Source organism: Agelaius tricolor, unplaced genomic scaffold (assembly GCF_023055355.1).
Source record: "Agelaius tricolor isolate 1412-34295 unplaced genomic scaffold, bAgeTri1.0.p SCAF_109, whole genome shotgun sequence".
In the NCBI taxonomy this organism is placed as follows: Eukaryota; Metazoa; Chordata; class Aves; order Passeriformes; family Icteridae; genus Agelaius; species Agelaius tricolor.
Window position 1 is genome coordinate 192,790 of NW_027269369.1, and position 27,689 is coordinate 220,478.

Here is a 27,689-nt window from a genome sequence, read left to right on the forward strand (position 1 = left end):
GTGCCAGAGGTCCTGCCCCATAAGCGTTGGGATTCTGCCCCACAAGTGTGGGGGTTCTGCCCCATAAGTGCCAGTGCTCATGACCCCACAAGTGTTGGAGTTCTGAGGGCCCCAAAGTGTTTGGGTTCTGCCCCACAAGTGTTGGGGTCCTGACCCCCCCAGTGTTGAGGTTCTGACCCCCCAATATTGGGGTCCTGTCCCCTCAATGTTGGGGTTCTACCCCACAAGTCTGGGGGTCCTGACCCCATAACTGTTTGGGTTCTGCCCCACAAGTGTTGGGGTCCTGACCTATAAGTGTTGAGGTTCTGACCCCAAGTTTGGGGTTCTGCCCCATAAGTTTTGGGATTCTGCCCTACAAGTGTTTGGGGTCCTGCCCCATAAGTGTTGGGGTTCTGCCCCACAAGTCTGGAGATCCTGACCCCATAAGTGTTGGGGTCCTGACCCCACAAATGTTGGGGTTTTGCCCCCGAAGTTTCGGGGTCCTGACTCCCCAGTTTGGGGTTCTGCCCCACAGGTTTTGGGGTCCTGCCCCATAAGTGTTGGGGTTCTGCCCCACAGGTTCTGGGGTCCTGCCCCATAAGTGCCAGTGGTCCTGACCCCACAAATGTTTGTGTCCTGCCCCACAAATATTGGGGTCCTGAGCCCCCAATGTTGGGGTCCTGACCCCATAAATGTTGGGGTTCTGCCCCCCAAGTTTGGGGTCCTGACCCCACAAGTGCCAGGGGTTCTGCCCCACAAGTGTTGGGGTTTTGCCCCACAAGTGTTGAGGTCCTGACCCCATAAATTTTGGGGTTCTGCCCCCCCAAGTTTGGGGTTCTGCCCCATAGGTGTTGGGGTCCTGACCCCGTAAGTGTTGGGGTTCTGCCCCACAAGTGTTGGGGTCCTGCCCCATAAGTGCCAGTGGTCCTGACCCCACAAATGTTTGTGTCCTGCCCCACAAATATTGGGGTCCTGAGCCCCCAGTGTTGGGGTCCTGACCCCACAGGTTCTGGGGTTCTGCCCCACAAGTGTTGAGATCCTGACCCCATAAGTGTTGGGGTTCTGCCCCCCAAGTTTTGGGGTCCTGACCCATAAGTGTTGAGGTCCTGACCCCACAAATGTTGGGGTTCCATCCCCCAAGTTCGGGGTCCTGACCCCACAAGTGCCAGGGGTTCTGCCCCCCAAGTGCTGGGGTTTTGCCCCCCTAAGTTTTGGGGTCCTGACTCCCCAATGTTGGGGTTCTGCCCCCCAAGTTTGGGGTTCTGCCCCACAAGTTTTGGGGTCCTGAGCCCACAGATTCTGGGGTTCTGCCCCACAAGTGTTGAGATCCTGACCCCACAAATGTTGGGGTCCTGACCCCACAAGTTTGGGGTTCTGCCCCACAAGTTCGGGGTCCTGACACCACAAGTGCCAGGGGTTCTGCCCCACAAGTGTTGGGGTTTTGCCCCCCAAGTTTTGGGGTCCTGACTCCCCAGTCCCCATAAATGTTTGGGTTCTGCCCCCCCAAGTTTGGGGTTCTGCCCCACAAGTGTTGAGATCCTGACCCCACAAGTGTTGGGGTTCTGACCCCCAAGTTTGGGGTTCTGTCCCCCAAGTTTGGGATCCTGACCCCACAGGTTCTGGGGTTCTGCCCCACAGGTGTTGAGGTCCTGACCCCATAAGTGTTGGGATTCTGCCCCCCAAGTTTTGGGGTCCTGACTCCCCAGTGTTGGGGTTCTGACCCCACAGGTTCTGGGGTCCTGCCCCACAAGTGTTGAGGTCCTGACCCCATAAATGTTGGGGTTCTGCCCCCCAAGTGTGGAGATCCTGACCCCATAAATGTTGGGGTTCTGCCCCCCAAGTTTGGGGTTCTGCCCCCCAAGTGTGGAGATCCTGACCCCACAAATGTTGGGGTTCTGCCCCCCAGTTTGGGGTCCTGCCCCACAAGTGCCTGGGGGCAATTAGAAGGTGCAGGTGAGAATTAATTAGCCAAAGGTTGGGTTTAATTGCTCCTGGTTAATAGCAGTTAATTGATCCTTGATTTGCGTTAATCATTAATTGCTCCCGTGGGGGGAAGGGATAATGAGGAACTAATTAAGCTTTGGGGGCTTGATTGGAGAGGGGGAGCTTTGGTCCCAGCTGCGGGGGTTGGGGGGCCCAGGGGGGTCCATGGGGCACAGGGGGGATCTATGGGGCACAGGGGGGATCTATGGGGCAGGAATGGGGGGCCCAGGGGGGTCTATGGGGCACAGGGGGATCTATGGGGCAGGATTGGGGCTCTATGGGGCAGGATTGGGGGGGTCTATGGGGCAGGATTGGGGGGATCTATGGGGCACAGGGGGATCTATGGGGCAGGATTGGGGGGGTTATGGGGCACAGGGGGGATCTATGGGGCAGGGTTGGGGCTCTATGGGGCAGGGTTTGGGGTTCCATGGGGCAGGACTGGGGGGTCCAGGGGGCTCTATGGGGCACAGGGGGATCTATGGGGCAAGACTGGGGGGCCCAGGGGGGTCTATGGGGCAGGATTGGGGCTCTATGGGGCAGGGTTGGGGGTTCCATGGGACCCAGAGGGGTCTATGGGGCAGGATTGGGGGGATCTATGGGGCACAGGGGGATCTATGGGGCAGGATTGGGGGGTCTGTAGGGCAGGATTGGGGGATCTATGGGGCAGGGTTGGGGACTCTATGGGGCACAGGGGGGTCTATGGGGCAGGGTTGGGGCTCTATGGGGCAGGACTGGGGGGTCCATGGGGATCTATGGGGCAGGGTTGGGGCTCTATGGGGCACAGGGGGGCTCTATGGGGCAGGAATGGGGGGGTCCAGGGGGGTCTATGGGGCAGGGCTGGGGGGTTATGGGGCTCACCCCCAGCCCAGAGGTGTTTTTGGGGGGCTGGAGTGTGTGTGTGGGGTCTATGGGGCAGGATTGGGGGGATCTATGGGGCAGGACTGGGGTGATTACAGGATCCCCATGGGTCCCCCCCCAGCCCAGAGCCCTGCAGGGTTTTGGGGGTCAGGGGTGGGGGTCTCTGCCCCATAGATCCCCCATAGATCAGGATTGAGGGGTCTCTGCCCCATAGGTGCCCCCTGGATCAGGATTGGGGGGATCTGTGGGTCAGGATTGAGGGGTCTCTGCCCCATAGATCCCCCCATGGAGTGTTTGTTTTTGGGGGCCATGGATCAGGATTGGGGTCTCTGCCCCATAGATCCCCCATAGATCAGGATTGGGGGGGTCTCTCTGCCCCAGAGATCAAGATTGGGGGGTCTCTGCCCCATAGATCAGGATTGGGGGGTCTCTGCCCCATAGGTGCCCCATAGATCAGGACTGGGGGGGATCTGTGGGTCCAGACTGGGGGGGTCTCTGGGTCTCTGCCCCATAGATCAGGATTGGGGTCACTCTGCCCCATGGCTCCCCCTGGATCAGGACTGGGGGGATCTATGGGTCAGGACTGGGGAGTCTCTGGGTCTCTCTGCCCCATAGATCAGGACTGGGGGGGATCTATGGGTCAGGACTGGGGGGGTCTCTCTGCCCCATAGATCAGGATTTTTGTCTCTCTGCCCCACAGATCAGGACTGGGGGGGTCTCTGCCCCATGGATCCCCCTGGGTCAGGATTGGGGGGATCTATGGGTCAGGATTTTTGTCTCTCTGCCCCATAGATCCCCCATAGATCAGGATTGGGGTCTCTGCCCCATAGATCAGGACTGGGGGGGGTCTCTGGGTCTCTCTGCCCCATAGATCAGGATTTTTGTCTCTCTGCCCCATAGATCAGGATTTTTGTCTCTCTGCCCCATAGGTGCCCCACAGATCAGGATTTTGGTCTCTCTGCCCCATAGATCAGGACTGGGGGGTCTCTCTGCCCCATAGATCACGATTTTGGTCTCTCTGCCCCATGGCTCCCCATAGATCACGATTTTGGACTCTCTGCCCCACAGATCAGGATTTTGGTCTCTCTGCCCCATAGATCCCCCCACAGATCAGGATTTTGGTCTCTCTGCCCCACAGCCCCCCCTGGATCAGGATTGGGGGGGATCTGTGGGTCAGGATTTTGCTCTCTCTGCCCCACAGCCCCCCCTGGCCCATTCAGGGCTGAGGCCCCGGGGGGGGCACCCACCGATAGGTGCCCTCGTACAGGAACCCGGCCCGGCGCAGCAGCGCGTCCGCCTCGGGGGGACCCCGGCTGGGAACGGGGGGAACGGGGTCAGGGGAGCCCCAAATACCCAACGGGAACCCCCAGTACCCAATGGGAACCCCAAATACCCAACGGGAACCCCAAATACCCAATGGGAACCCCCAGTACCCAATGGGAGCCCCAAATACCCAACGGGAACCCCAAATACCCAATGGGAGCCCCAAATACCCAACGGGAACCCCAAATACCCAACGGGAACCCCAAATACCCAATGGGAACCCCAAATACCCAATGGGAGCCCCAAATACCCAACGGGAACCCCAAATACCCAACGGGAACCCCAAATACCCAATGGGAGCCCCAAATACCCAACGGGAACCCCAAATAACCAATGGGAACCCCAAATACCCAATGGGAACCCCAAATACCCAACGGGAGCCCCAAATACCCAACGGGAACCCCCAAATACCCAATGGGAGCCCCGGGAACCCCAAATACCCAATGGGAGCCCCAAATACCCAACGGGAACCCCAAATACCCAATGGGAACCCCCAGTACCCAATGGGAACCCCAAATACCCAATGGGACCCCCCAGTACCCAATGGGAGCCCCGGGAGCCCCCAAATCCTCAATGAGAGCCCTGGGAGCCCCCAAATCCCCAACGGGACCCCCCAAATCCTCAATGAGAGCCCCGGGACCCCCAGAACCCAATGGGAGCCCCCCAAATCCTCAGTGAGAGCCCTGGGACCCCCCAAATACCCAAAGGGACCCCTGGGAGCCCCCAAATCTTCAATGAGAGCCCCAGGACCCCCAGTACCCAATGGAACCCCCTGGGATCCCCCAAATACCCAACGGGACCCCCCAAATCCTCAATGAGAGCCCCGGGACCCCCAAATCCCCAACGGGACCCCCCAGTACCCAATGGGAGCCCTGGGACCCCCCAAATCCTCAATGAGAGCCCCGGGACCCCCTAGAACCCATTGGGACCCCCGGGATCCCCCAAACACCCAAAGGGAACCCCAGGACCCCCCAGTACCCAATGGGACCCCCAGGACCCCCAAATCCTCAGTGAGACCCCCCCCCCCAAAAATCCCCCTTGGGATTCCCAGCCCCCCCAGGTGCCCCCTGGGCCCTCCCAGGTGCCCCCAGGAGCCCCAGCCCCCCAAATTCTGCCCCATTGCCCCTCAGGGTGCCCCCCAGGCACCCCCAAAGCATTTTATATCTACCCCCATGTGCCCCCCAAGCCCCCCCAGGTACCCCCCAGGTGTCCTCAGTCCCCCCCGAGGTGCCCCCAGGGGTCCCCAGGTACTCCCCAAACCCCCCCAGGTACCCCCAGGTTCCACCAGGTGCCCCCCAGGTTCCTCCCAAACCCCCTCAGGTGCCCCCCAAACCCCCCCCAGGTACCCCCAGATGCCCCCAGGTGTCCCAAACCCTCCCTGGTTCCCCCCAAACCCCCCCGTGTACCCCCGAGGTCCCCCCCAGGTGCCCCCCAGGTGCCCCAGGTGCCCCCAGGTACCCCCAGTCCCTCCCCAGCTGCCCCAGGTGCCCCCCAAACCCTCTCAGGTTCCCCCCAGGTTCCCCAAACCCCCCCAGTTCCCCCCCAGGTGCCCCCAAGTGCCCCCCAACACCCCCACGTACCCCCAGTTCCCCCAGTCCCCCCCCCAGGTTCCCCCAGCTGCCCCCAGTTCCCCCCCAGGTGCCCCCAGGTACTCCCAAACCCCCCCAGGTTCCCCCTGGTGCCCCCCAGGTACCCCCCAGCTTCCCTCCAGGTGCCCCCAGTCCCCCCCAAACCCACCCAGGTTCCCCCAGGTGCCCCCCAGGTGCCCCCCAAACCCCCCAAGCCCCCCCAGGTGCCCCCCAGGCCCCCCCCCAGGTTCCCTCCAGGTGCCCCCAGGTGCCCTCAAACCCCCCCCAGGTTCCCCCTGGTGCCCCCCAGGTGCCCCCAAACCCCCCCAGTTCCCCCAGTTCCCCCAGTTCCCCACCTGCCGTAGCTGTAGGGGATCGGGCGCTGCCGGCTCTGCTCGATCTGGTGCAGCAAAGGGGTGAAAATGCGCCAGGCCTCGCGCAGCTCATCGCTGCAGGGACACCAAAAATGATCAAAAATGATCAAAAACCCCAAAAATGACCCAAAACTGACCCAAACCCGCCAGGCCTCGCGCAGCTCATCACTGCAGGGACACCAAAAACCCCAAAAATAACCCAAAAATGATCCAAAACCCCAGAACTGACCCAAACCCGCCAGGCCTCGCGCAGCTCATCCCTGCAGGGACACAAAAAATGATCCAAAAACCCCAAAAATGATCAAAAACCCCAAAACTGACCCAAACCCGCCAGGCCTCGCGCAGCTCATCGCTGCAGGGACACCAAAAACCCCAAAAATGACCAAAAACTGACCCAAAAATGATCAAAAACCCCAGAACTGACCCAAACCCGCCAGGCCTCGTGCAGCTCATCGCTGCAGGGACACCAAAAACCCCAAAAATAACCCAAAAATGATCAAAAACCCCAAAAATGACCCAAAACTGACCCAAAACCACCAGGCCTCGCACAGCTCATCACTGCAGGGACACCAAAATGACCCAAAACTGATCAAAAACCCCAAAAATGACCCAAAACTGACCCAAACCCGCCAGGCCTCCCGCAGCTCATCACTGCAAGGACACCAAAAAACCCCAAAACTGACCCAAAAATGATCCAAAAATGACCCAAAACTGACCCAAACCCGCCAGGCCTCGCGCAGCTCATCACTGCAGGGACACCAAAAATGATCCAAAAACCCCAAAAACTGACCCAAAAATGATCCAAAACCCCAAAACTGACCCAAACCCGCCAGGCCTCGCGCAGCTCATCGCTGCAGGGACACCAAAAATGACACAAAAATGATCCAAAACTGACCCAAAACCCCAAAAATGACCCAAACCCGCCAGGCCTCGCACAGCTCATCGCTGCAGGGACACAAAAATGATCAAAATAACCCAAAAATGACCCAAAACCCCAGAACTGACCCAAAACTGACCCGGACACCCCAAAACTGACCCAAAACTGACCTCAAACCTCACCTGGGGCACCCCAAAACTGACCCAGACTCACCTGGGCACCCCCAGACTGGTCCCAGCATCTCCTCCAAACTGGGCCCACCTGTCCCCTCTCACCTGTGCCCAGGTGTCCCCACCTGTCCCCACTCTGTCCCTCCATGTCCCCGCCATGTCCCACCTGTCCCCAGGTGTGCCCAGGTGTCCCCAGGTGTCCCTGTCCCCTCTCACCTGTCCCCTCTCACTGTCCCCAGGTGTGTCCCCAGGTGTGCCCAGGTGTCCCCCCAGGTGTCCCCAGGTGTGTCCCCGGGTATCTCCAGGTGTCCCTGGGTGTCCCCGTTCCCCTCACCTGTCCCCAGGTGTGTCCCCAGGTGTCCCCAGGTGTCCCTGTCCCCCTCACCTGTCCCCAGGTGTCCCTGGGTGTCCCCACCTGTCCCCAATGTCCCCAGGTGTGCTCAGGTGTCCCCAGCTGTCCCCAATGTCCCCAGGTGTGCCCAGGTGTGTCCCCAGGTGTCCCCAATGTCCCCAGGTGTCCCCAGGTGTCCCAGGTGTGTCCCCAGGTGTCCCCAATGTCCCCAGGTGTCCCCAGGTGTCCCAGGTGTGTGCCCAGGTGTCCCCTCTCACCTGTCCCCAGGTGTCCCTGTGCCCCTCACCTGTCCCCAGGTGTCCCCAATGTCCCCAGGTGTGCCCAGGTGTGCCCAGGTGTCCCCAATGTCCCCAATGTCCCCAGGTGTCCCCAATGTCCCCAATGTCCCCCCAGGTGTCCCTGTCCCCCCTCACCTGCGCACGAAGTGCATTTGGTTCCCACAGATCACGTCCAGCAGCAGCCGCTCGTAGGCGTCCGGGAGCTTCACATCCTGGGGGTACCGGGGGGTCAGGGGGGCTGGGACAGCCCCAGGTGTGGGGGGGACACCTGGGACTGGGGGGGGACACCTGGGATTGGGGGGACACCCCCAGGTGTGTGGGGACAGCCCCAGGTGTGGGGGACACAGCCCCAGGTGTGGGGACACAGCCCCAGGTGTGTGGGGACAGCCCCAGGTGTGGGGGACACAGCCCCAGGTGTGGGGACACAGCCCCAGGTGTGGGGGGACAGCCCCAGGTGTGGGGGGACACCCCAGGTGTGGGGGGACAGCCCCAGGTGTGGGGGGACACAGCCCCAGGTGTGGGGACAGCCCCAGGTGTGGGGGGACACAGCCCCAGGTGTGGGGACAGCCCCAGGTGAGGGGACAGCCCCAGGTGTGGGGACACAGCCCCAGGTGTGGGGACACAGCCCCAGGTGTGTGGGGACAGCCCCAGGTGTGTGGGGACACAGCCCCAGGTGTGGGGACAGCCCCAGGTGTGTGGGGACAGCCCCAGGTGTGTGGGGACACAGCCCCAGGTGTGGGGACAGCCCAGGTGTGGGGGGACACAGCCCCAGGTGTGGGGACAGCCCAGGTGTGGGGGGACACAGCCCCAGGTGTGGGGGGGACACAGCCCCAGGTGTGGGGACACAGCCCCAGGTGTGTGGGGACACAGCCCCAGGTGTGGGGGGACAGCCCAGGTGTGTGGGGACACAGCCCCAGGTGTGGGGACACAGCCCCAGGTGTGGGGACAGCCCCAGGTGTGGGGACACAGCCCCAGGTGTGGGGGGGACACAGCCCCAGGTGTGTGAGGGGACAGCCCCAGGTGTGTGGGGGGGGGGGACACCTGGGACTGGGGGGGACACAGCCCCAGGTGTGTGGGGACAGCCCAGGTGTGGGGGGACACAGCCCCAGGTGTGTGGGGACAGCCCCAGGTGTGGGGACACAGCCCCAGGTGTGGGGGGACACAGCCCCAGGTGTGGGGACACAGCCCCAGGTGTGGGGGGACAGCCCCAGATGTGGGGGGGACACCTGGGATTTGGGGAACACTTTGGGATTGGGGAGCCCAGGTGGGATTTGGGGCTGCCCAGGTGGGGTTTGGGAACCTCCCCAGGTGGGTTTTGGGGTCCCAGGTGGGATTTGGGGGAGCTCAATTTCTGTGTCCCCAAACCCCATTTCTGCGTCCCACATCCCTGTGTCCCCAAGCCCCATTTTTGGGTGTCCATGCCCCATCCCTGTGTCCCCAAACCCCGTTTTTGTGTCCCCAAGCCCCATTTTTGGCGTCCATGCCCCATTTTTGTGTCCCCAAACCCCATCCCTGTGTCCCCAAACCCCATTTCTGTGCCCCCAACCCCCATTTTTTGTGTCCCCAAACCCCGTTTCTGAGTCCCCACCCCCCATTTTTGGGTGTCAGTGCCCCATTTTTGAGTCCCCAAACTCCATTTCTGAGTCCCCAAGCCCCATTTTTGTGTCCCCAAACCCAATTTTTGGGTGTCAATGCCCCATTTTTGGGTGTCCATGTCCAATTTTTGGGTGTCAATTCCCCATTTTTGGGTGTCCATACCCCGTTTTTTGGTGTCAATGCCCCATTTTTGAGTCCCCAAACCCCATTTCTGAGTCCCCATACCCCGTTTCCGTGTTCCCAAGCCCCATTATTTGGGTGTCAATGCCCCATTTTTGTGTCCCCATCCCCGTTTCCATGTCCCCATCCCCGTTTCTGTGTCCCCAAGCCCCGTTTCTGAGTCCCCAATCCCCATTTCCGTGTCCCCAAACCCCATTTCTGTGTTCCCAAAACCCCATTTCTGTGTCCCCATCCCCATTTCCATGTCCCCAAACCCCGTTTCCGCGCCCCCCAAGCCCTGTTTCCGTGTCCCCAAACCCCATTTCCGCGTCCCCATCCCCATTTCCGCGTCCCCATCCCCGTTTCCGTGTCCCCAAGCCCCGTTTCCGTGTCCCCAAGCCCCGTTTCCGTGTCCCCAAGCCCCGTTTCCGTGTCCCCAAACCCCGTTTCCACGTCCCCCAGCCCCGTTTCCGCGCGCCCCGTGTCGCTCCCTGCCCGCTGCGGGCACCTTGTAGCGGCTGCCGTAGGTGAGGTCGAGCTCGGACTCCTCGGGCCGCAGGAACATTCCCGGTTTCTTGGTGTTGAGCTTGGCGTAGACGGCCTCGCGCGGCTGCACCCGCACCACCAGCTCGTTGCGCTTGCACTGCCCCGCGAAGATGTCGCCGGGCACCTCGCGGAACTGCAGCCGCACCTCGGCCTTGCGCTCGTTCAGCGCCTTCCCGCAGCGCAGCACGAACGGGACACCTGGGACAGGGACATTGTCATCATTGTCATTGTCATCGTCATCATTGTCATTGTCATCATCATCATCATCGTCATCGTCATTGTCATCAACATCATCACCCCCATCCATCCCAGCGCCTTCCCGCAGCGCAGCACGAACGGCACACCTGGGACAGGGTCATTGTCATCATTGTCATTGTCATTGTCATTGTCATCATCATCATCATCAACATCATCATCATTGTCATCAACATCATCCACATCCATCCCCATCCCAGCGCCTTCCCGCAGCGCAGCACGAACGGCACACCTGGGACAGGGTCATTGTCATTGTCATCATTGTCATCGTCATCGTCATCGTCATTGTCATTGTCATCATCAACATCCATCAACATCACCCCCATCCCAGCGCCTTCCCGCAGCGCAGCACGAACGGGACACCTGGGACAGGGTCATTGTCATCATTGTCATTGTCATTGTCATTGTCATCATCATCATCAACATCATCATCATTGTCATCAACATCATCCACATCCATCCCCATCCCAGCGCCTTCCCGCAGCGCAGCACGAACGGCACACCTGGGACATCGTCATCATTGTCATCATTGTCATTGTCATCATTGTCATTGTCATCATCATCATCAACATCCATCAACATCACCCCCATCCCAGCGCCTTCCCGCAGCGCAGCACGAACGGGACACCTGGGACAGGGTCATCATTGTCATCATTGTCATCGTCATCATCATCATCATCAACATCATCATCATTGTCATCAACATCATCCACATCCATCCCCATCCCAGCGCCTTCCCGCAGCGCAGCACAAACGGGACACCTGGGATATGGTCATCATTGTCATCATTGTCATTGTCATTGTCATCGTCATCATCAACATCATCATTGTCATTGTCATTGTCATCATCATCATCATCAACATCCATCAACATCACCCCCATCCATCCCAGCGCCTTCCCGCAGCGCAGCACGAACGGGACACCTGGGACATCATCGTCATCATCATCATCGTCATCATCATTGTCATCAGCATCCATCATCATCATCATTGTCATTGTCATCGTCATTGTCATCAACATCCATCAACATCACCCCCATCCATCCCCATCCCAGCGCCTTCCCGCAGCGCAGCATGAACAGCACGCCTGGGACAGGGTCAGCATCATCATCATCACCATCAACAGCACCATCTCCTGGCCACCATCATCATCGTCACCACCACCATCAGCACCATCATCATCAGCACCATCTCCTGGTCATCACCAGCATCAGCACCATCTCCTGGTCGTCATCATCATCATTATCATCATCATCATCATCATCATCATGAGATGGCCACCAGCATGAGCAGCACCATCATCAGCACCATCTCCTGGCCACCATCATCATCATCACCACCATCATCCCCACGGCCCCCGTGCCCCCCACGCCCTCTCACCGTCCCAGCGCTCGTTGGCCACGCGCAGCACCGCGGTGGCGAAGGTGGGCGTGGTGGAGCCGGCGGGCACCGTGGGATCATCCAGGTAGCCCTTCTGTGCCTCGGGGGGGCCCTCGGGGTTGCCCACGTACTGGCCCAGCACCACGTCCTGCAGCTCCACCGGGCTGATGCACTTGAGCACCTTCACCTGGGGACAGGTGAGGGACAGGTGAGGGACAGGTGAGGGACACATGGAGTTCCAGTGATAGCACAGGGTGGGGACGTGTTTATGGGGGGCCACCAGGAAGAGCAGGCAATGGGATGGGGGTGTGGGGGATGTGGCCATGGGGGATGTGGCTGTGGGGGGCCACCATCAATAATGGGGAGATGGAACAAAGTTGGGGATGTGGCTTTGGGGGCTACCATCAATAATGGGGAGATGGAACAAATTTGGGGACGTGACCCATGGGGGACGTGGTTTTGGGGGCCACCATCAATGATGGGGAGATGGAACAAAGCTGGGGACATGGCCATGGGGGATGTGGTTTTGGGGGCCACCATCAATAATGGGGAGATGGAAGAAAGTTGGGGATGTGACCCATGGGGACGTGGTTTTGGGGGCCACCATCAATAATGGGATGATGGAACAAAGTTGGGGATGTCGTTTTGGGGGGCCACCATCAATAATAGGGAGATGGAACAAAGCTGGGGACGTGGTTTTGGGGCCACCATCAATGATGGGGAGATGGAACAAGGTTGGGGACGTGGCTTTGGGGGCCACCATCAATAATGGGGAGATGGAACAAAGTTGGGGATGTGGCCCATGGTGGATGTGGCTTTGGGGGCCACCATCAATGATGGGGAGATGGAACAAAGTTGGGGACGTGGTTTTGGGGGCCACCATCAATAATGGGGTGATAGAACGAAGTTGGGGATGTGGTTTTGGGGGCCACCATCAATAACGGGGTGATAAAGTTGGGGACATGGTTTTGGGGGCCACCATCAATAATGAGGAGATGGAACAAAGTTGGGTCATGGTTTTGGGGGCCACCATCAATAACGGGGTGATGGAACAAACTTGGGGACGTGACCATGGGGGACGTGGCTTTGGGGGGCCACCATCAATAACGGGGTGATGGAACAAACTTGGGGACGTGGCTTTGGGGCCACCATCAATAATGGGGTGATGGAACAAGGTTGGGGACGTGGTTTTGGGGGCCACCATCAATAATGGGGAGATGGAACGAAGTTGGGGATGTGGTTTTGGGGGGCCACCATCAATAATGGGGAGATGGAACAAAGTTGGGGATGTGGTTTTGGGGGGCCACCATCAATAATGGGGAGATGGAACAAAGTTGGGGACGGGGTTTTGGGGGGCCACCATCAATGATGGGGAGATGGAACAAAGTTGGGGACGGGGTTTTGGGGGACGTGGCTTTGGGGGCCACCATCAATAATGGGGAGATGGAACAAAGCTGGGGACGTGACCCATGGGGGACGTGGCTTTGGGGGCCACCATCCAGAACATGGTGGTGGGACACGACTGGGATGGGGGGATGTGGCCATAGGGAGACACAACCCTGGGGCCACCCGGGGACGGTCCCTGTGGCCGTGACCATGAGTGACCATTGAGGCCATGAGGCTCAGTGACCGGTGTGGCGTCAGGGGGTGGCGACGCTTCGGTGTCACCCCGGCGTCCCTGCCGTCCCCACCTTCTCGTCACGGACGTCGTCGGGGTTGGTGGACGCCGGCTTCTCCATGGCCACGAGGCAGAGCAGCTGCAGAAGGTGGTTCTGCATCACGTCCCTGCGGGGAGCCGGCGCTGCCATGGGGTCGGGGGACACGGGGGGACGCGGGGGGACGCGGGGGGGACGCGGGGACACCGGGGGCCGTCCGTGCTCACCGGATGATGCCGAAGTCGTCGAAGTAGCCGCCGCGGCCCTCGGTGCCGAAGGGCTCCTTGAAGGTCAGCACCACGCAGGCGACGTTGTCGCGGTTCCAGATGGGCCCGAAGATGCGGTTCCCGAAGCTGCCGCGGGTCAGGGGGGCCTGAGCAGCGCCGTGCCTGGCCCCTGGCCCCTCCCGTGTCCCCTGTCCCCTCCCGTGTCCCCTGTCCTCTCCTGTGTCCCCTCCCTGTCCCCTGTCCCCTCCCGTGTCCACTTCCATGTCTACTGTCCCCTCCTGTGTCCCCATGTACCCTCCCGTGTCCACTCCCTGTCCACTGTCCCCTCCCGTGTCCCCTGTCCCCTCCCTGTCCCCATGTCCCCTCCTGTGTCCCCTGTCCCCTCCCATGTCCACTCCCATGTCCACTGTCCCCTCCTGTGTCCCCTGTCCCCTCCCGTGTCCGCTCCTGTGTCCCCTCCAATGTCCCTGTGTCCCCTCCCGTGTCCCCTCCTGTGTCCCCTGTCCCCTCCCGTGTCCGCTCCTGTGTCCCCATGTCCCCTCCTGTGTCCCCTCCCGTGTCCCCTGTCCCCTCCCGTGTCCACTCCCTGTCCCCTGTCCCCATGTCCCCTCCCGTGTCCCCTGTCCCCTCCCGTGTCCCCTGTCCCCTCCCGTGTCCACTCCCATGCCTACTGTCCCCTCCTGTGTCCCCTCCCTGTCCACTGTCCACTCCCGTGTCCCCTGTCCCCTCCCTGTCCCCATGTTCCCTCTTGTGCCCACTCCCATGTCCACTGTCCCCTCCTGTGTCCCCTGCCATGTCCCCTCCCATGTTCCCTGTCCTCGGCCATGTCCCCGTGTCCCCTCCTGTGTCCTCCTGTCCCCTCCCATGTCCCAGTGTCCCCTCCCATGTCCCCTCTCCCCTCCCATGTTCCCTGTCCTCGGCCATGTCCCCTTGTCCCCTCCTGTGTCCACTCCCACGTCCCCTGTCCCCTCCCGTGTCCCCGTGTCCCCTCCAATGTCCCCGTGTCCCCTCCTGTGTCCTCCTGTCCCCTCCTATGTCCCAGTGTCCCCTCCCATGTTCCCTGTCCTCGGCCATATCTCTGCATCCCCTCCTGTGTCCCCCTTGTCCCCTCCCATCTCCCCTCCCCTGTCCTTGTGTCCCCTCCAATGTCCCTGTGTCCCCTGCCGTGTCCCCTGTCTCCTCCCGTATCTCCATGTCCCCTGTCCCTATGTCCCCTGCTGTGTCCCCGTCTCCTCCCATGTCCCCATCCCCTCCTGTGTCCCCTGTTCCCTGTGGTGTCCCCTCCCATGTCCCTGTCCCATTCCATATCCCCATGTCCCCTCCTGTGTCCCCATGTCCCCTCCCTGTCCCCATCCGTGTCCTCCATCCCCTCCCATATCCCTGTGTCCCCTCCCGTGTCCCCTGTCCCCTCCCGCGTCCTCACGTCCTTTCCCATGTCCCCATGTCCCCTGTCCCCATGTCCCCTGTGTCCCCTCTCACCGCAGCACCATCAGGCTCTGCACCATCTCCTTGCCCAGGTAATGCTCCCCGTGTCCCCATGTCCCCAGGTGTGTCCCCATGTCCCCAGGTGTGTCCCCATGTCCCCTGTCCCCATGTCCCCTGTGTCCCCTCTCACCGCAGCACCATCAGGCTCTGCACCATCTCCTTGCCCAGGTAATGGTCCATGCGGTAGATCTGCTCCTCGCGGAACAGCGCGCTCAGGTGCGCCGACAGCTCCTCCGACGAGGCCAGGTCCCGCCCAAAGGGCTTCTCCACAATCACGCGGTTCCACCTGGGCACACGGGGACACGGGGGACACGGGGGACACGGGGGACAGGGGGGGACACGAGAGACACAGGGGACAGGGGGACACAGCGCCCTCAGGTGCTGGGTCACAGGTGTGTCCCCATGTCCCAGGTGTGCCCCAGGTGTGTCCCCATGTCCCAGGTGTGTTCCAGGTGTGTCCCAGGTGTGTCTCAGGTGTGTCCCCATGTCCCAGGTGTGTCCCCACTCACCCCTGGCCCATGCAGAGCGCTCGCAGGTGCTGGGTCACAGGTGTGTCCCAGGTGTGTCCCCATGTCCCAGGTGTGTCCCCATGTCCCAGGTGTGTCCCAGGTGTGTCCCAGGTGTGTCCCCATGTCCCAGGTGTGTCCCAGGTGTGTCCCATGTCCCCACTCACCCCTGGCCCATGCAGAGCGCCCTCAGGTGCTGGGTCACAGGTGTGTCCCAGTGTGTCACAGGTGTGTCCCTATGTCCCAGCTGTGTCTCAGTGTGTCCCAGGTGTGTCCCAGGTGTGTCCCCACTCACCCCTGGCCCATGCAGAGCGCTCTCAGGTGCTGTGTCCCAGGTGTGTCCCAGTGTGTCCCAGGTGTGTCCCCATGTCCCAGGTGTGTCCCCATGTCCCAGGTGTGTCCCAGGTGTGTCCCAGGTGTGTCCCCACTCACCCCTGGCCCATGCAGAGCGCTCGCAGGTGCTGGGTCACAGGTGTGTCCCAGTGTGTCACAGGTGTGTCCCAGGTGTGTCCCCATGTCCCAGGTGTGTCCCAGGTGTGTCCCAGGTGTGTCCCCATGTCCCAGGTGTGTCCCAGGTGTGTCCCAGGTGTGTCCCCTGTCCCCACTCACCCCTGGCCCATGCAGAGTGCCCTCAGGTGCTGGGTCACAGGTGTGTCCCCATGTCCCAGGTGTGTCCCAGGTGTGTCCCCATGTCCCAGGTGTGTCCCAGGTGTGTCCCAGGTGTGTCCCCACTCACCCCTGGCCCATGCAGAGCGCTCTCAGGTGCTGGGTCACAGGTGTGTCCCCGTGTCCCAGGTGTGTCCCAGGTGTGTCCCAGGTGTGTCCCCATGTCCCAGGTGTGTCCCAGGTGTGTCCCCATGTCCCCACTCACCCCTGGCCCATGCAGAGCGCTCTCAGGTGCTGGGTCACAGGTGTGTCCCCATGTCTCAGGTGTGTCCCAGGTGTGTCCCCATGTCCCAGGTGTGTCCCCACTCACCCCTGGCCCATGCAGAGCGCTCTCAGGTGCTGGGTCACAGGTGTGTCCCAGGTGTGTCCCCATGTCCCAGGTGTGTCCCAGGTGTGTCCCAGGTGTGTCCCAGGTGTGTCCCCATGTCCCAGGTGTGTCCCAGGTGTGTCCCAGGTGTGTCCCAGGTGTGTCCCCACTCACCCCTGGCCCATGCAGAGCGCTCTCAGGTGCTGTGTCACAGGTGTGTACACGCTGGGGGGCAGGGCCAGGTAGAAGAGGCGATGGGCGCGGTCGCCCCCGGGCAGCCCCCGCAGGTGAGCGTCCAGCGCCCGGAACGAGGCCTCGTCCCCGTACTGGCCCCGCACGAAGCTCTGCAGGGACAGGAACGCGGCCAGGCGGGGACCGTCCTCGGGGGACACCTGGGGGACAGGTGGGACATGTGAGACAGGGACAGGGGACACAGGGACAGGTGGGACAGGGGACACAGGGACAGGTGAGACAGGGGACACAGGGACAGGAACGCAGCCAGGCGGGGACCGTCCTCAGGGGACACCTGGGGGACAGGTGGGACACGTGAGACAGGGACAGGTGGGACAGGGACAGTGGGGCAGGGACAGGAACGCGGCCAGGCGGGGACCGTCCTCGGGGGACACCTGGGGGACAGGTGGGACACGTGAGACAGGGACAGTGGGACAGGGGAGACAGGGACAGGTGGGACAGGGACAGGTGAGACAGGGACAGGTGGGACAGGGACAGGTGGGACAGGGGAGACAGGGATAGGGGAGACAGGTGAGACAGGGACAGGGGACAGGGACAGGTGAGACAAGGGACAGGTGGGACAGGTGAGACAAGGGATATGTGGGACAGGGACAGGGGAGACAGGGACAGGTGGGACAGGGACAGGGGGGACAGGGACAGGTGGGACAGGGACAGGGAACAGGGACAGGTGAGACAAGGGACAGGTGGGACACGTGAGACAGGGACAGGGGACAGGGACAGGGGACAGGGATAGGTGGGACAGGGACAGGAACGCGGCCAGGCGGGGACCGTCCTCGGGGGACACCTGCGGGACAGGTGGGACACGTGAGACGGGGACAGGTGGGACAGGGGAGACAGGGACAGGGGTCAGGGACAGAGACAAGGGACAGGTGGGACAGGGGACACAGGGACAGGAACACGGCCAGGCGGGGACCGTCCTCGGGAGTCACCTGTGAGGACAGGTGGGACACGGACAGGTGAGACAGGGACAGGTGGGACAGGGACAGGTGGGACAGGGACAGGTGGGACAGGGGACAGGGGAGACAGGTGACAGGGACAGGTGGGACAGGGACAGGAACGTGGCCAGGCGGGGACCGTCCTCAGGGGTCACCTGGGGGGACAGGTAGGACATGTGAGACAGGGGAGACAGGGACAGGTGGGACAGGGACAGGTGGGACAGGGACAGGGACAGGTGAGACAGGTGGGACAGGGATAGGTGGGAGAGGAACAGGTGAGACAGGTGGGACAGGGATAGGTGGGACAGGGACAGGGGGGACAGGGACAGGGACAGGTGGGACAGGTGAGACAGGGACAGGTGGGACAGGGACAGGAACGCCACCAGGCTGGGACCATCCTCGGGGGTCACCTGAGGGGACAGGTGGGACACGGACAGGTGAGACAGGTGAGACAGGGGACAGGTGGGACAGGGACAGGGGACACAGGGACAGGTGGGACAGGGACAGGAATGCAGCCAGACAGGGGCCATCCTCAGGGGTCACCTGTGGGGACAGGTGAGACACAATAGGTGGGACAGGGACAGGGGACACAGGTGAGACAGGGACAGGTGGGACAGGTGGGACAGGGACAGGGGACACAGGGACAGGTGGGACAGGGAGCACAGAGAGCGCCCTCAAGGGTCACCTGTGGCAGGTAGGGACAGATGAGGGGACACAGGACACAAAGTCAGGCAGAGCCTGTCCTTGGGGACAGGTGGGGACAGGAGGGGACAGGTGGGGACAGAGAGGGACAGGAGGGGCCAGGGGGACAGGTGGGGACAGGCATTGCCAGGAGGGGACAGGGGGGACACAGAGGGGACAGGTGGGGACACAGAGGGGACACAGAGGGGACAGGTGGGGACAGGTGGAGACACAGAGGGGACACAGAGGGGCCACAGAGGGGCCAGCGCTGTCACCTTGAGGTAGGGCAGGGTCTGCTCCTGGATGAGCTCCACGGTGAGGGGCGAGCGGGCAAAGCCAACGACGCGCGTGTCATCGGGGAGGAGCCCGTCCCGGAACAGCCACCTGGGACAGGACACAGGGACACTGGGACACCTGGGGGACACCTGGGACACCTGGGACACCTGTGTGACACTATCTGTGTGCCACCTGGGACAGGACACAGGGACACTGGGACACCTGGGGGACACCTGGGGGACACCTGGGGGACACCTGGGGGACACTATCTGTGTGCCACCTGGGACAGGACACAGGGACACTGGGACACCTGGGGGACACCTGGGACACCTGTGCCACCATCTGTGTGCCACCTGTGTCACCTGGGACAGGGACACCAGCTGGGACACCTGGGGGACACCTGGGGGACACTGGGACACAGGGACACCTGGGGGACACCATCTGTGCCACCTGGGACAGGGACAGCAGCTGGGACACCTGGGGGACACCTGGGGGACACCTGGGGGACACCATCTGTGTGCCACCTGTGTGCCACCACCTGGGACAGGGACAGCAGCTGGGACACCTGGGGGACACCTGGGGGACACCTGGGACACCTGTGTGACACTATCTGTGTGCCACCTGCCACAGGGACAGCAGCTGGGACACCGGGACACCTGTGCCACCTGTGTCACTGTGCCACCTGTGCCACCACCTGTGTCACCACCTGTGCCCCTGTGTGCCACCACCTGTGTCACTACCTGTGCCACCCTGTAACATCTGTGCCACCATCTGTGTCTCATGTGTCACCACCTGTGTCACCTGTGTGGCATCACCTATGTCACCTGTGCCACCACCTGTGTGCCATCTGTGCCACCTGTGTCCCCTGTGTGTCACCTGTGTGTCACCTGTGTCCCCTGTGTGCCACCTGTGTGTCCCCTGTGTGTCCCCTGTGTGTCCCCTGTGTCCCCAAGCCCCCGGGGACACCCCCAGCACTGTCACCACCCCCCGTGGGGATGCCAGGCCGAGGGTGACACCGGTGCCACCAACGCTCCTCAGGGAGGTGACAGCGGTGACGGGGGCTGCTGTCCCTGTGTCACCATGGGAGAGGTGACACAGAGGGACAGGTGAGACACACAGGTGACACATGGGGACAGGTGACACACATGGGGACAGGTGAGACAGAGGGGACAGGTGACACACACAGGGACAGGTGACACAGAGGGGACAGGTGACACACACAGGGGGACAGGTGAGACACACAGGGGGACAGGTGACACAGGGGGACAGGTGACACACACAGGGACAGGTGACACACAGGGGGACAGGTGACACACAGGGGACAGGTGACACAGAGGGACAGGTGACACACACAAAGGGACAGGTGACACAGGGGGACAGGTGACACAGAGGGACAGGTGACACACACGGGACAGGTGACACACAGGGGACAGGTGACACAGAGGGACAGGTGACACACACAGGGACAGGTGACACACACGGGGACAGGTGACACACAGGGGGACAGGTGACACAGAGGGACAGGTGACACACATGGGGACAGGTGACACACACAGGGGACAGGTGAGACACACAGGTGACACACACAGGGACAGGTGGCACACAGGGACAGGTGACACACAGGGGGACAGGTGACACACACAGGGGACAGGTGACACAGAGGGACAGGTGATACAGAGGGACAGGTGACACACACAGGGACAGGTGACACACACAAGGACAGGTGATACAGAAGGGACAGGTGACACACAGGGGACAGGTGACAGGGGACAGGTGACACACACAGGGACAGGTGACACACAGGGGACAGGTGACACACAGAGACAGGTGACAGAGGGGACAGGTGACACAGAGGGGGACAGGTGACAGAGGGGACAGGTGACACAGAGGGGGACAGGTGACACAGGGACAGGTGACACACACAGGGACAGGTGACACAGGGGGACAGGTGACACACACGGGGACAGGTGAGACACACAGGGACAGGTGACACACACAGGGGACAGGTGACACACAGGGACAGGTGACACATGGGGACAGGTGACACACACAGGGACAGGTGACACACACAGGGACAGGTGACACAGGGGGACAGGAGCAGCAAAGGGACAACGTGGGGACACCGGCTCATGCTGGGGACACTGGTGCCAGCTGGTGCCACTCAGCTGTGGTGACACTGAGGACACAGCAGACAATGGCAGCTCTGAGTGACACTGGTGGCAGCACTGAGTGACACTGGTGGCCCTGGGGACAGCTCTGAGTGACATTGGTGGCAGCTCTGAGTGACATTGGTGGCCCTGGTGGCAGCACTGAGTGGCTCTGCTGGCCCTGGTGGCCCCTGGTGGCAGCTCTGAGTGGCCCTGCTGGCCCTGGGGACAGCGGTGGCCCCAGACTGGCCCTGGTGGTATCAGTGGCTCTGGTGGCCCTGGGGACAGGTGGCCTTGATGACACCATTGTTCCTATTGTCCCCTCGGTGTCCCCAGGTGTCCCCTCAGTGTCCCGGATGTCCCCATGTGTCCCCATTATCCCCCCATTGTCCCCTCAGTGTCCCCACTGTCCCCATTGTAAACTCAGTGTCCCAATGTGTCCTCAATGTCCCCCCATTGTCTCCCCATTGTCCCCAATGTGTCCCCATTGTCCCCACTGTCCCCCCACTGTCCACATTGTCCCCCCATGTGTCCCCATTGTCCCCCACTGCCCCCATTGTCTCCTCAGTGTCCCCAATGTGTCCCCACTGTCCCCACTGTCCCCAGGTGACCCCATTGTCCCCCCATTGTCCCCACTGTCCCCCCATTGTCCCCTCAGTGTCCCCATTGTCCCCAATGTCCCCATTATCCCCCCATTGTCCCCTCAGTGTCCCCACTGTCCCCAATGTGTCCGCACTGTCCCCCCATTGTCCCCTCAGTGTCCCCATTGTCCCCCCATTGTCCCCAATGTGTCCCCATTGTCCCCATATCCCCGCATTGTCCCCTCAGTGTCCCCAATGTCCCCCCACTGACCCCACTGTCCCCAATGTGTCCCCACTGTCCCCTCAGTGTCCCCACTGTCCCCCCATTGTCTCCTCAGTGTCCCCATTGTCCCCATGTGTCCACATTGTCCTCTCAGTGTCCCCCCACTGTCCCCATGTCCCCCCACTGTCCCCATGTCCCCCCATTGTCCCCACTGTCCCCAATGTGTCCCCACTGTCCCCCCATTGTCCCCACTGTCCCCACTGCCCCCACTGTCCCCAATGTGTCCCCAATGTCCCCCCAATGTCCCCCCGTCCCCATGTCCCCCCAATGTCCCCCCATTGTCCCCATTGTCCCCCCACTGTCCCCACTGTCCCCACTGTCCCCATTGTCCCCATGTCCCCCCATTGTCCCGATGTCCCCCATGTGTCCCCCCAGTGTCCCCACTGTCCCCTCAGTGTCTCCACTGTCCCCTCACTGTCCCCATGTCCCCCCATTGTCCCATCAGTGTCCCCATTGTCCCCATTGTCCCCAATGTCCCCTCACTGTCCCCACTGTCCCCCCATTGTCCCCACTGCCCCCACTGTCCCCCCATTGTCCCATGTATCCCCAATGTGTCCCCACTACCCCCGTTGTCCCCAATGTGTCCCCCACTGCCCCCATTGTGTCCCCACTGTCCCCATTGTCCCCCCAATGTCCCCCCACTGTCCCCACTGTCCCCTACCATATCGTGGGGTAAATTTTCTTCCTGGCCAGGTCTCCCTGTGGGGGGGGGGGAGGGGCGCTCAGGGTGGGGGAGGGGCGGGGCCAGCGCTGGGTGTGGCCCCTGCCCCTCCCCCACCCCCGGAATGTGCTGAGTCAGCGGCGCCGCCCCTCCCCCACCCCCGCCCCGCCCGTTCCGTGGGAGGGGTTGGGAAACGGGGGGGGGGTGGGGGAGGGGCGGAGGAGGAAGTTGGGGTGCGGGTGGGGGAGGGGCGGGAGCCGCACCCCAACTCCTTCCCCTCCCCCACCCTCCGCTGACCCCAAATGACCCCGCCCGAAACGGCCCCAATTCCCGCCCCTCCCCCAATGTCCTCCTCACCCCTTTCAGTTTGCCCCAAATCCCCCAAAATCCCCCCAAAATCCTCCCAAAATCCCCCCAATTCTCCCCAAAAATCCTCCCAAAATCCCCCCAATTCTCCCCAAAAATCCTCCCAATTATCCCCAAAATCCCTCCCAAAATCCCCTCAATTCTCCCTCCAAAATCCCCTCAATTCTCCCCAAAATCCCCCTAAATTTCCCCCAAAATCCCCACAATTCTCCCCCCCAAATCCCCCCAAATCCCAATTCCCCCCAAAATCCTCCCAAATCCCCCCCAATTCTCCCCAAAATGCCACCAAAATCCCCTCAAAATCCCCCAAAATCCTCCCAAAATCCCCTCAATTCTCCCCAAAATCCCCCCAAATCCCCCCCAATTCTCCCAAAAATCCTGCCCAAATCCTCCCAAATGCCCCTAAAATCCCCCAAATCCCCTCAATTCTCCCCCCAATTCTTCCCAAAATTCCCCCAAATCCCCTCAATTCGCCCCAATTCTCCCAAAAATCCTGCCCAAATCCTCCCAAATGCCCCCAAAATCCCCCAAAATCTCCCCAAAATCCCCCAATTCTCCCCAAAATCCCCCCCAAATCCCCCCAATTCTCCCCAAAATCCCCCCCAAAATCCCCTCAATTCTCCCCAAAATCCCCCCAAAATCCCCCCAAAATCCCCCCAAATCCCAATTTTCCCCAAAATCCCCCCAAAATCCCCTCAATTCTCCCCACAAAATCCCCCCAATACTCCCCAAAATGACCCCAAAATCCTCCCCAATTCTCCCCAAAATCTCCTGTACTCCCCCTCACCCCCCAATTTCCTTTATTTCCCCCCAAACCTCAAATTTCTGCCCCAAATCGCCCCCAAACCCCTTTATTCCCCTCTACAAACCCCAAATTTCTGCCTCCAACCCCCCCAAACTCTTTCATTCCCCAACTCCCCCCCAAAACCCCCTTTATCCCTCCCAAAAACCCCAAATTTCTGCCCCAACCCCCCCAAACCCCAAATTCCTGCCCCCAAACTCCCCCAAACCCCAAATTCCTGCCCCCGATTCCTCCCAAATCCATTTATTTCCCCCCCAAACCCCAAATTCCTGCCCCCAACCCCCCCCACAACCCCCAAATTCCTGCCCCAAACCCCAAATTCCTGCCCCCAATTCCTCCCAAACCCGTTTATTTTCCCCCCCAACCCCCCCAAATTCCTGCTCCAACCCCCCCCCAAACCCCAAATTCCTGCCCTCAACCCCCCCAAACCTGTTTATTTTCCCTCCCCAATCCCAAATTCCTGCCCCAAACCCCAAATTCCTGCCCCAAATTCCCCCCCAAACCCCAAATTCCTGCCCCAAATCCCAAACTCCTGCCCCAACCCCTCCAAATTTCTGCCCTCAATTCCTCCCCAAACACCAAATTCCTGTCCCAAGCCCCCCAAATTCCTGCCCCAACGCCCCCCAAACCCCAAATTTCTGTCCCCAACCCCCCCAAACCCCAAATTCCTGCCCCAATCGCCCCCCAAACCCCAAATTTCTGCCCCAACCCCCCCAATTTCTGCCCACAAACCCCAAATTCCTGCCCCCAACCCCCCCACACCCCCCAAATTCCTCCCCAAACCCCAAATTCCTGCCTCAACCCACCCCAAAACCCCAAATTTCTGCCCCAACCCCCCCAAATTTCTGCCCCAACCCCCCCAAACCTGTTTATTTCCCCCCCAAACCCCAAATTTCCCCCCCAATTCCTCCACAAACCCCAAATTTCTGCCCCCAATTCCTGCCCCAACCCCCCCTAAGACTCCAAATTTCTGCCCCCAATTCCTTCCCAAACCCCAAATTCCTGCCCCAACCCCCCCCAAAACCCCAAATTTCTGCCTCCAAACCCCAAATTTCTGCCTCCAATTCCTGCCCCAACCCCCCCAAACCCCAAATTCCTGCCCCAACCCCCCGAAATTCCTGCCCCCAACCCCCCCCAAGCCCCAAATTCCTGCCCCAACCCCCCCCAAAACCCCAAATTTCTGCCCCCAAACCCCCTTTATCCCCCCCAAACCCCAAACCCCCCAACCCTTCCCGGCCCCGTCCGCACTCACGGAGGCCCCGAGGATGACGAGGACGTGCGGGTGGCCCTGCAGGAAGGCCCCGTCCCGGCTCAGCTCCTGCCGGAGCATCCCGCACACCTGCGAGCGGCTCAGCTGCGCCCCGCCCGGCGCCTGCTCCGCGGGGCCCGGCATCGCTGTGGGGCAGGAGCCGGCACTTGGGGGGCGGTTCGGGCACTTGGGGGGCAGGGTCGGGCACTTGGGGGGCAGGTTCGGGCACTTGGGGGGTGGGATCGGGCACTTTTGGGGCAGGATCGGGCACTTTTGGGGCAGGTTCGGGCACTTTTGGGGCGGGTTCGGGCACTTTTGGGGCAGGTTCGGGCACCCCAGGGCAGGATTGGAGGGGATGTGGGGCAGGAAGGGGCGCCTGGAGGGAGGGGTGGGAACTTGGGGGGCGGGGTTGGCACCTGGGGGGCGGGTTCAGGCACTTGGGGGGCGGGATTTGGGGTTCGGACCGGGCACTTGGGGGGCGGGATTTCGGATTTGGGGTTCGGATCGGGGATTTGGGGGGCAGGGCTGGGGCACTTGGGGAACCGGACCGGGCACTTGGGGGGCAGGTTCGGGCACTTGTGGGGCGGGGTTGGCACTTGGGGGGTGGGTTAAGCAATTGGGGGGCGGGGCTGGGCCACTTGGGGGGCGGGATTTGGGGTTCGGATCGGGGATTTGGGGGGCAGGTTCGGGCACTTGGGGGACTGGACCGGGCACTTGGGGGGCAGGGCTGGGGCACTTGGGGGGCAGGGCTGGCACTTGGGGGGCGGGATTTGGGGTTCGGATCGGGGATTTGGGGGACAGGGCTGGCACTTGGGGGTGGGTTAAGAAATTGGGGGGCAGGTTCGGGCACTTGGGGGGCGGGATTTGGGATTTGGGGTTCGGATCGAGGTTTTGGGGGCGGGATTGGCACCTGGGGGGCAGGGCTGGCATTTGGGGGCGGGATTTGGGGTTTGGGGTTCGGATCGGGGATTTGGGGGCGGGATTTGGGGTTTGGGGTTCGGATCGGGGATTTGGGGGCGGGATTTGGGGTTTGGGGTTCGGATCGGGGATTTGGGGGCGGGATTTGGGGTTTGGGGTTCGGATCGGGGTTTGGGGGCGGGATTTGGGGTTTGGGGCGGGCTCGGGCACCTGAGGAACGGGGATCCCGCGGTTTGGGGGCGGGGTCGGGCACCTGGGGTGCGGTTGTGGGGTTGGGTGGGGCAGGATCGGGGATTTGGGGGGCGGGATTTGGGATTTGGGGTTCGGATCGGGGATTTGGGGTGAATTTGGGATTTGGGGGCGGGATTTGGAATTTGGGGTTCGGATCGGGGATTTGGGGTGAATTTGGGATTTGGGGGGGAAGATTTGGGATCTGGGGGTGGGATTCGAGATTTGGGGTTCGGATCGGGGATTTGGGGTGAATTTGGGATGAATTTGGGATTTGGGGTTCGGAACGGGGATTTGGGGTGAATTTGGGATTTGGGGACGGGATTTGGGATTTGGGGGCGGAATTTGAGATTTGGGGTTCGGATCGGGGATTTGGGGTGGATTTGGGATTTGGGGGCGGGATTTGGGGTTTTGGGGCGGGATTTGGGATTTGGGGTTTGGATCGGGGATTTGGGGTTTGGATCGGGGATTTGGGGTGAATTTGAGATTTGGGGTTCAGATCGAGGATTTGAGGTGAATTTGGGATTTTGGGGGGAAGATTTGGGATCGGGGTGTGGGATTCGAGATTTGGGGTTCGGATCGGGGATTTGGGGGCAGGATTTGGGATTTGGGGTTCGGATCGGGGATTTGGGATTTTGGGGCTGGGATCTGGGGTTTGGGTTTGGGAATTTGGGACCTGGAGTGGGGTTTGGGGTTGGGTGGGGCAGGATCGGGGATCTGGGGGTGATTTTGGGATTTTGGCGGCAGGATTTGGGATCTGGGCTTGGGTTTGGGGATTTGGGGTGGGGTTTGGGGTTGGGTGGGGCGGGATCGAGGATTTGGGGTTGGGGTTTGGGATCTGGGGGGGATTTGGGAACTGGGGCGGGGTTTGGGATTTGGGGGTGGGATCGGGGATTTTGGGGTTGGGATCGGGGATTTTGGGGTGGGATCTGGGATTTTGGGGCGGGATTTGGGGTTGGGTTCTGGGATTTAGGGGAGGGATTTGGCCCCTGGGGCCAGGATTTGGGGGAGATGGGGCGGGACACGCCCTCCCCCCATTGTCCCCCCAAATCCGCCCCGATTTCCCCCCCCAGAGCCCCCAAATCCCCCCCATTTCCGCCTTCAGGCCCCCCAAACCCCTCAGAACCCCCTCCCCATCCCCCCAGAAACCCCCAGGCCCTCACGGACCCCCCAATTCCCCTCAAATCTCCCCAAATTTTCCCAAGTTTCCGCCTTCACCCCCCATCAATTCCCCCTCAACGCCCCCCAGACCCTCACGGAACCCTGGACACCCCCAGACCCCCAATTTCCGCCTCCACTGACCCCAAATTCCCCCTAAATCCCCCAAATCTCCCAGATTCTCCCCAAATTTCCCTCAAATCCACCAAATTCCCCTCAACCCCCCCCCATTTCCGCCCCAAAGCCCCTCACATCCCCCCCCAGCTCCCTCCTGACGCTGCCCCCCAGGCCCCCATGGACTCCCCGGGCCATTTTATAGCCCAGATCCCCTCAGGTTTTCCGGAATTCCCCCGAATTTCTTTAAAATTCCCCAAATTTCCCCATCATTTCCTGGTCCCCCCGCACCTTCCCGCTCCGGCCGCGCTCGCGCCGCCTCCCCCACGCTCGCGCGGCTCCCCATCCCTTCACAGAGGCCACGCCCTCCGCCACGCCCTGCCCCTTTATCCACCAATCACCGCCGAACTTCTTATCTCACCAACCAATCACCGCCGAGCTTCTTCTCCCGCCAACCAATCACCGCCGAGCGCGGGTGGAGCTACACATGGAGG

The 27,689-nt window shown here is 61.5% G+C and overlaps 1 protein-coding gene and 2 long non-coding RNA genes across 6 annotated transcripts; 2 read left to right on the plus strand and 1 right to left on the minus strand.

The window, feature by feature from the left end:
• Positions 1-500: 500 nt before the first annotated feature.
• On the plus strand, positions 501-1,997 carry LOC139586244 (uncharacterized). The gene is made up of 2 exons (XR_011677593.1): positions 501-964; positions 1,054-1,997. It is a non-coding gene; the product is annotated as an uncharacterized lncRNA (long non-coding RNA).
• G6PD (glucose-6-phosphate dehydrogenase) lies at positions 1,940-27,577 on the minus strand. 4 transcript variants are annotated; one of them, XM_071419485.1, is made up of 14 exons: positions 27,487-27,577; positions 24,781-24,923; positions 22,361-22,398; positions 18,688-18,796; positions 16,719-16,936; positions 15,196-15,351; positions 13,581-13,706; positions 13,390-13,483; positions 11,699-11,885; positions 10,026-10,261; positions 7,898-7,974; positions 6,068-6,160; positions 3,875-4,133; positions 1,940-3,290 (listed from the first exon to the last, which is right to left on the minus strand). In XM_071419485.1, the coding sequence occupies exons 1-13, from the start codon at positions 27,539-27,541 to the stop codon at positions 4,037-4,039; spliced, it is 1,629 nt and encodes a 542-aa protein (XP_071275586.1). In that variant the 5' UTR covers positions 27,542-27,577; the 3' UTR covers positions 1,940-3,290; positions 3,875-4,036. The 4 variants fall into 4 exon arrangements, with proteins under 4 accessions (XP_071275586.1, XP_071275584.1, XP_071275587.1 ...); XM_071419483.1 differs by having other exon boundaries at positions 1,940-3,279; positions 3,468-4,133; XM_071419486.1 differs by lacking the exon at positions 1,940-3,290 and adding an exon at positions 3,573-3,749 and having other exon boundaries at positions 3,959-4,133.
• LOC139586243 (uncharacterized) lies at positions 2,891-4,675 on the plus strand. The gene is made up of 4 exons (XR_011677592.1): positions 2,891-3,019; positions 3,081-3,261; positions 3,492-3,583; positions 3,692-4,675. It is a non-coding gene; the product is annotated as an uncharacterized lncRNA (long non-coding RNA).
• Positions 27,578-27,689: the final 112 nt, after the last annotated feature.

Bases quoted from the DNA above. Each gene is read 5' to 3' on its own strand.
- G6PD (XM_071419485.1), bottom strand. From the start codon at position 27,541: ATGGGGAGCCGCGCGAGCGTGGGGGAGGCGGCGCGAGCGCGGCCGGAG. The intron at 22,399-24,780 runs GTGAGTGCGGAC...CCCCCCCCACAG, and splicing joins TCGTCATCCTCGGGGCCTCC to GGAGACCTGGCCAGGAAGAA. The intron at 6,161-7,897 runs GTGAGGGGGGAC...GTGTCCCTGCAG, and splicing joins CAAATGCACTTCGTGCGCAG to CGATGAGCTGCGCGAGGCCT.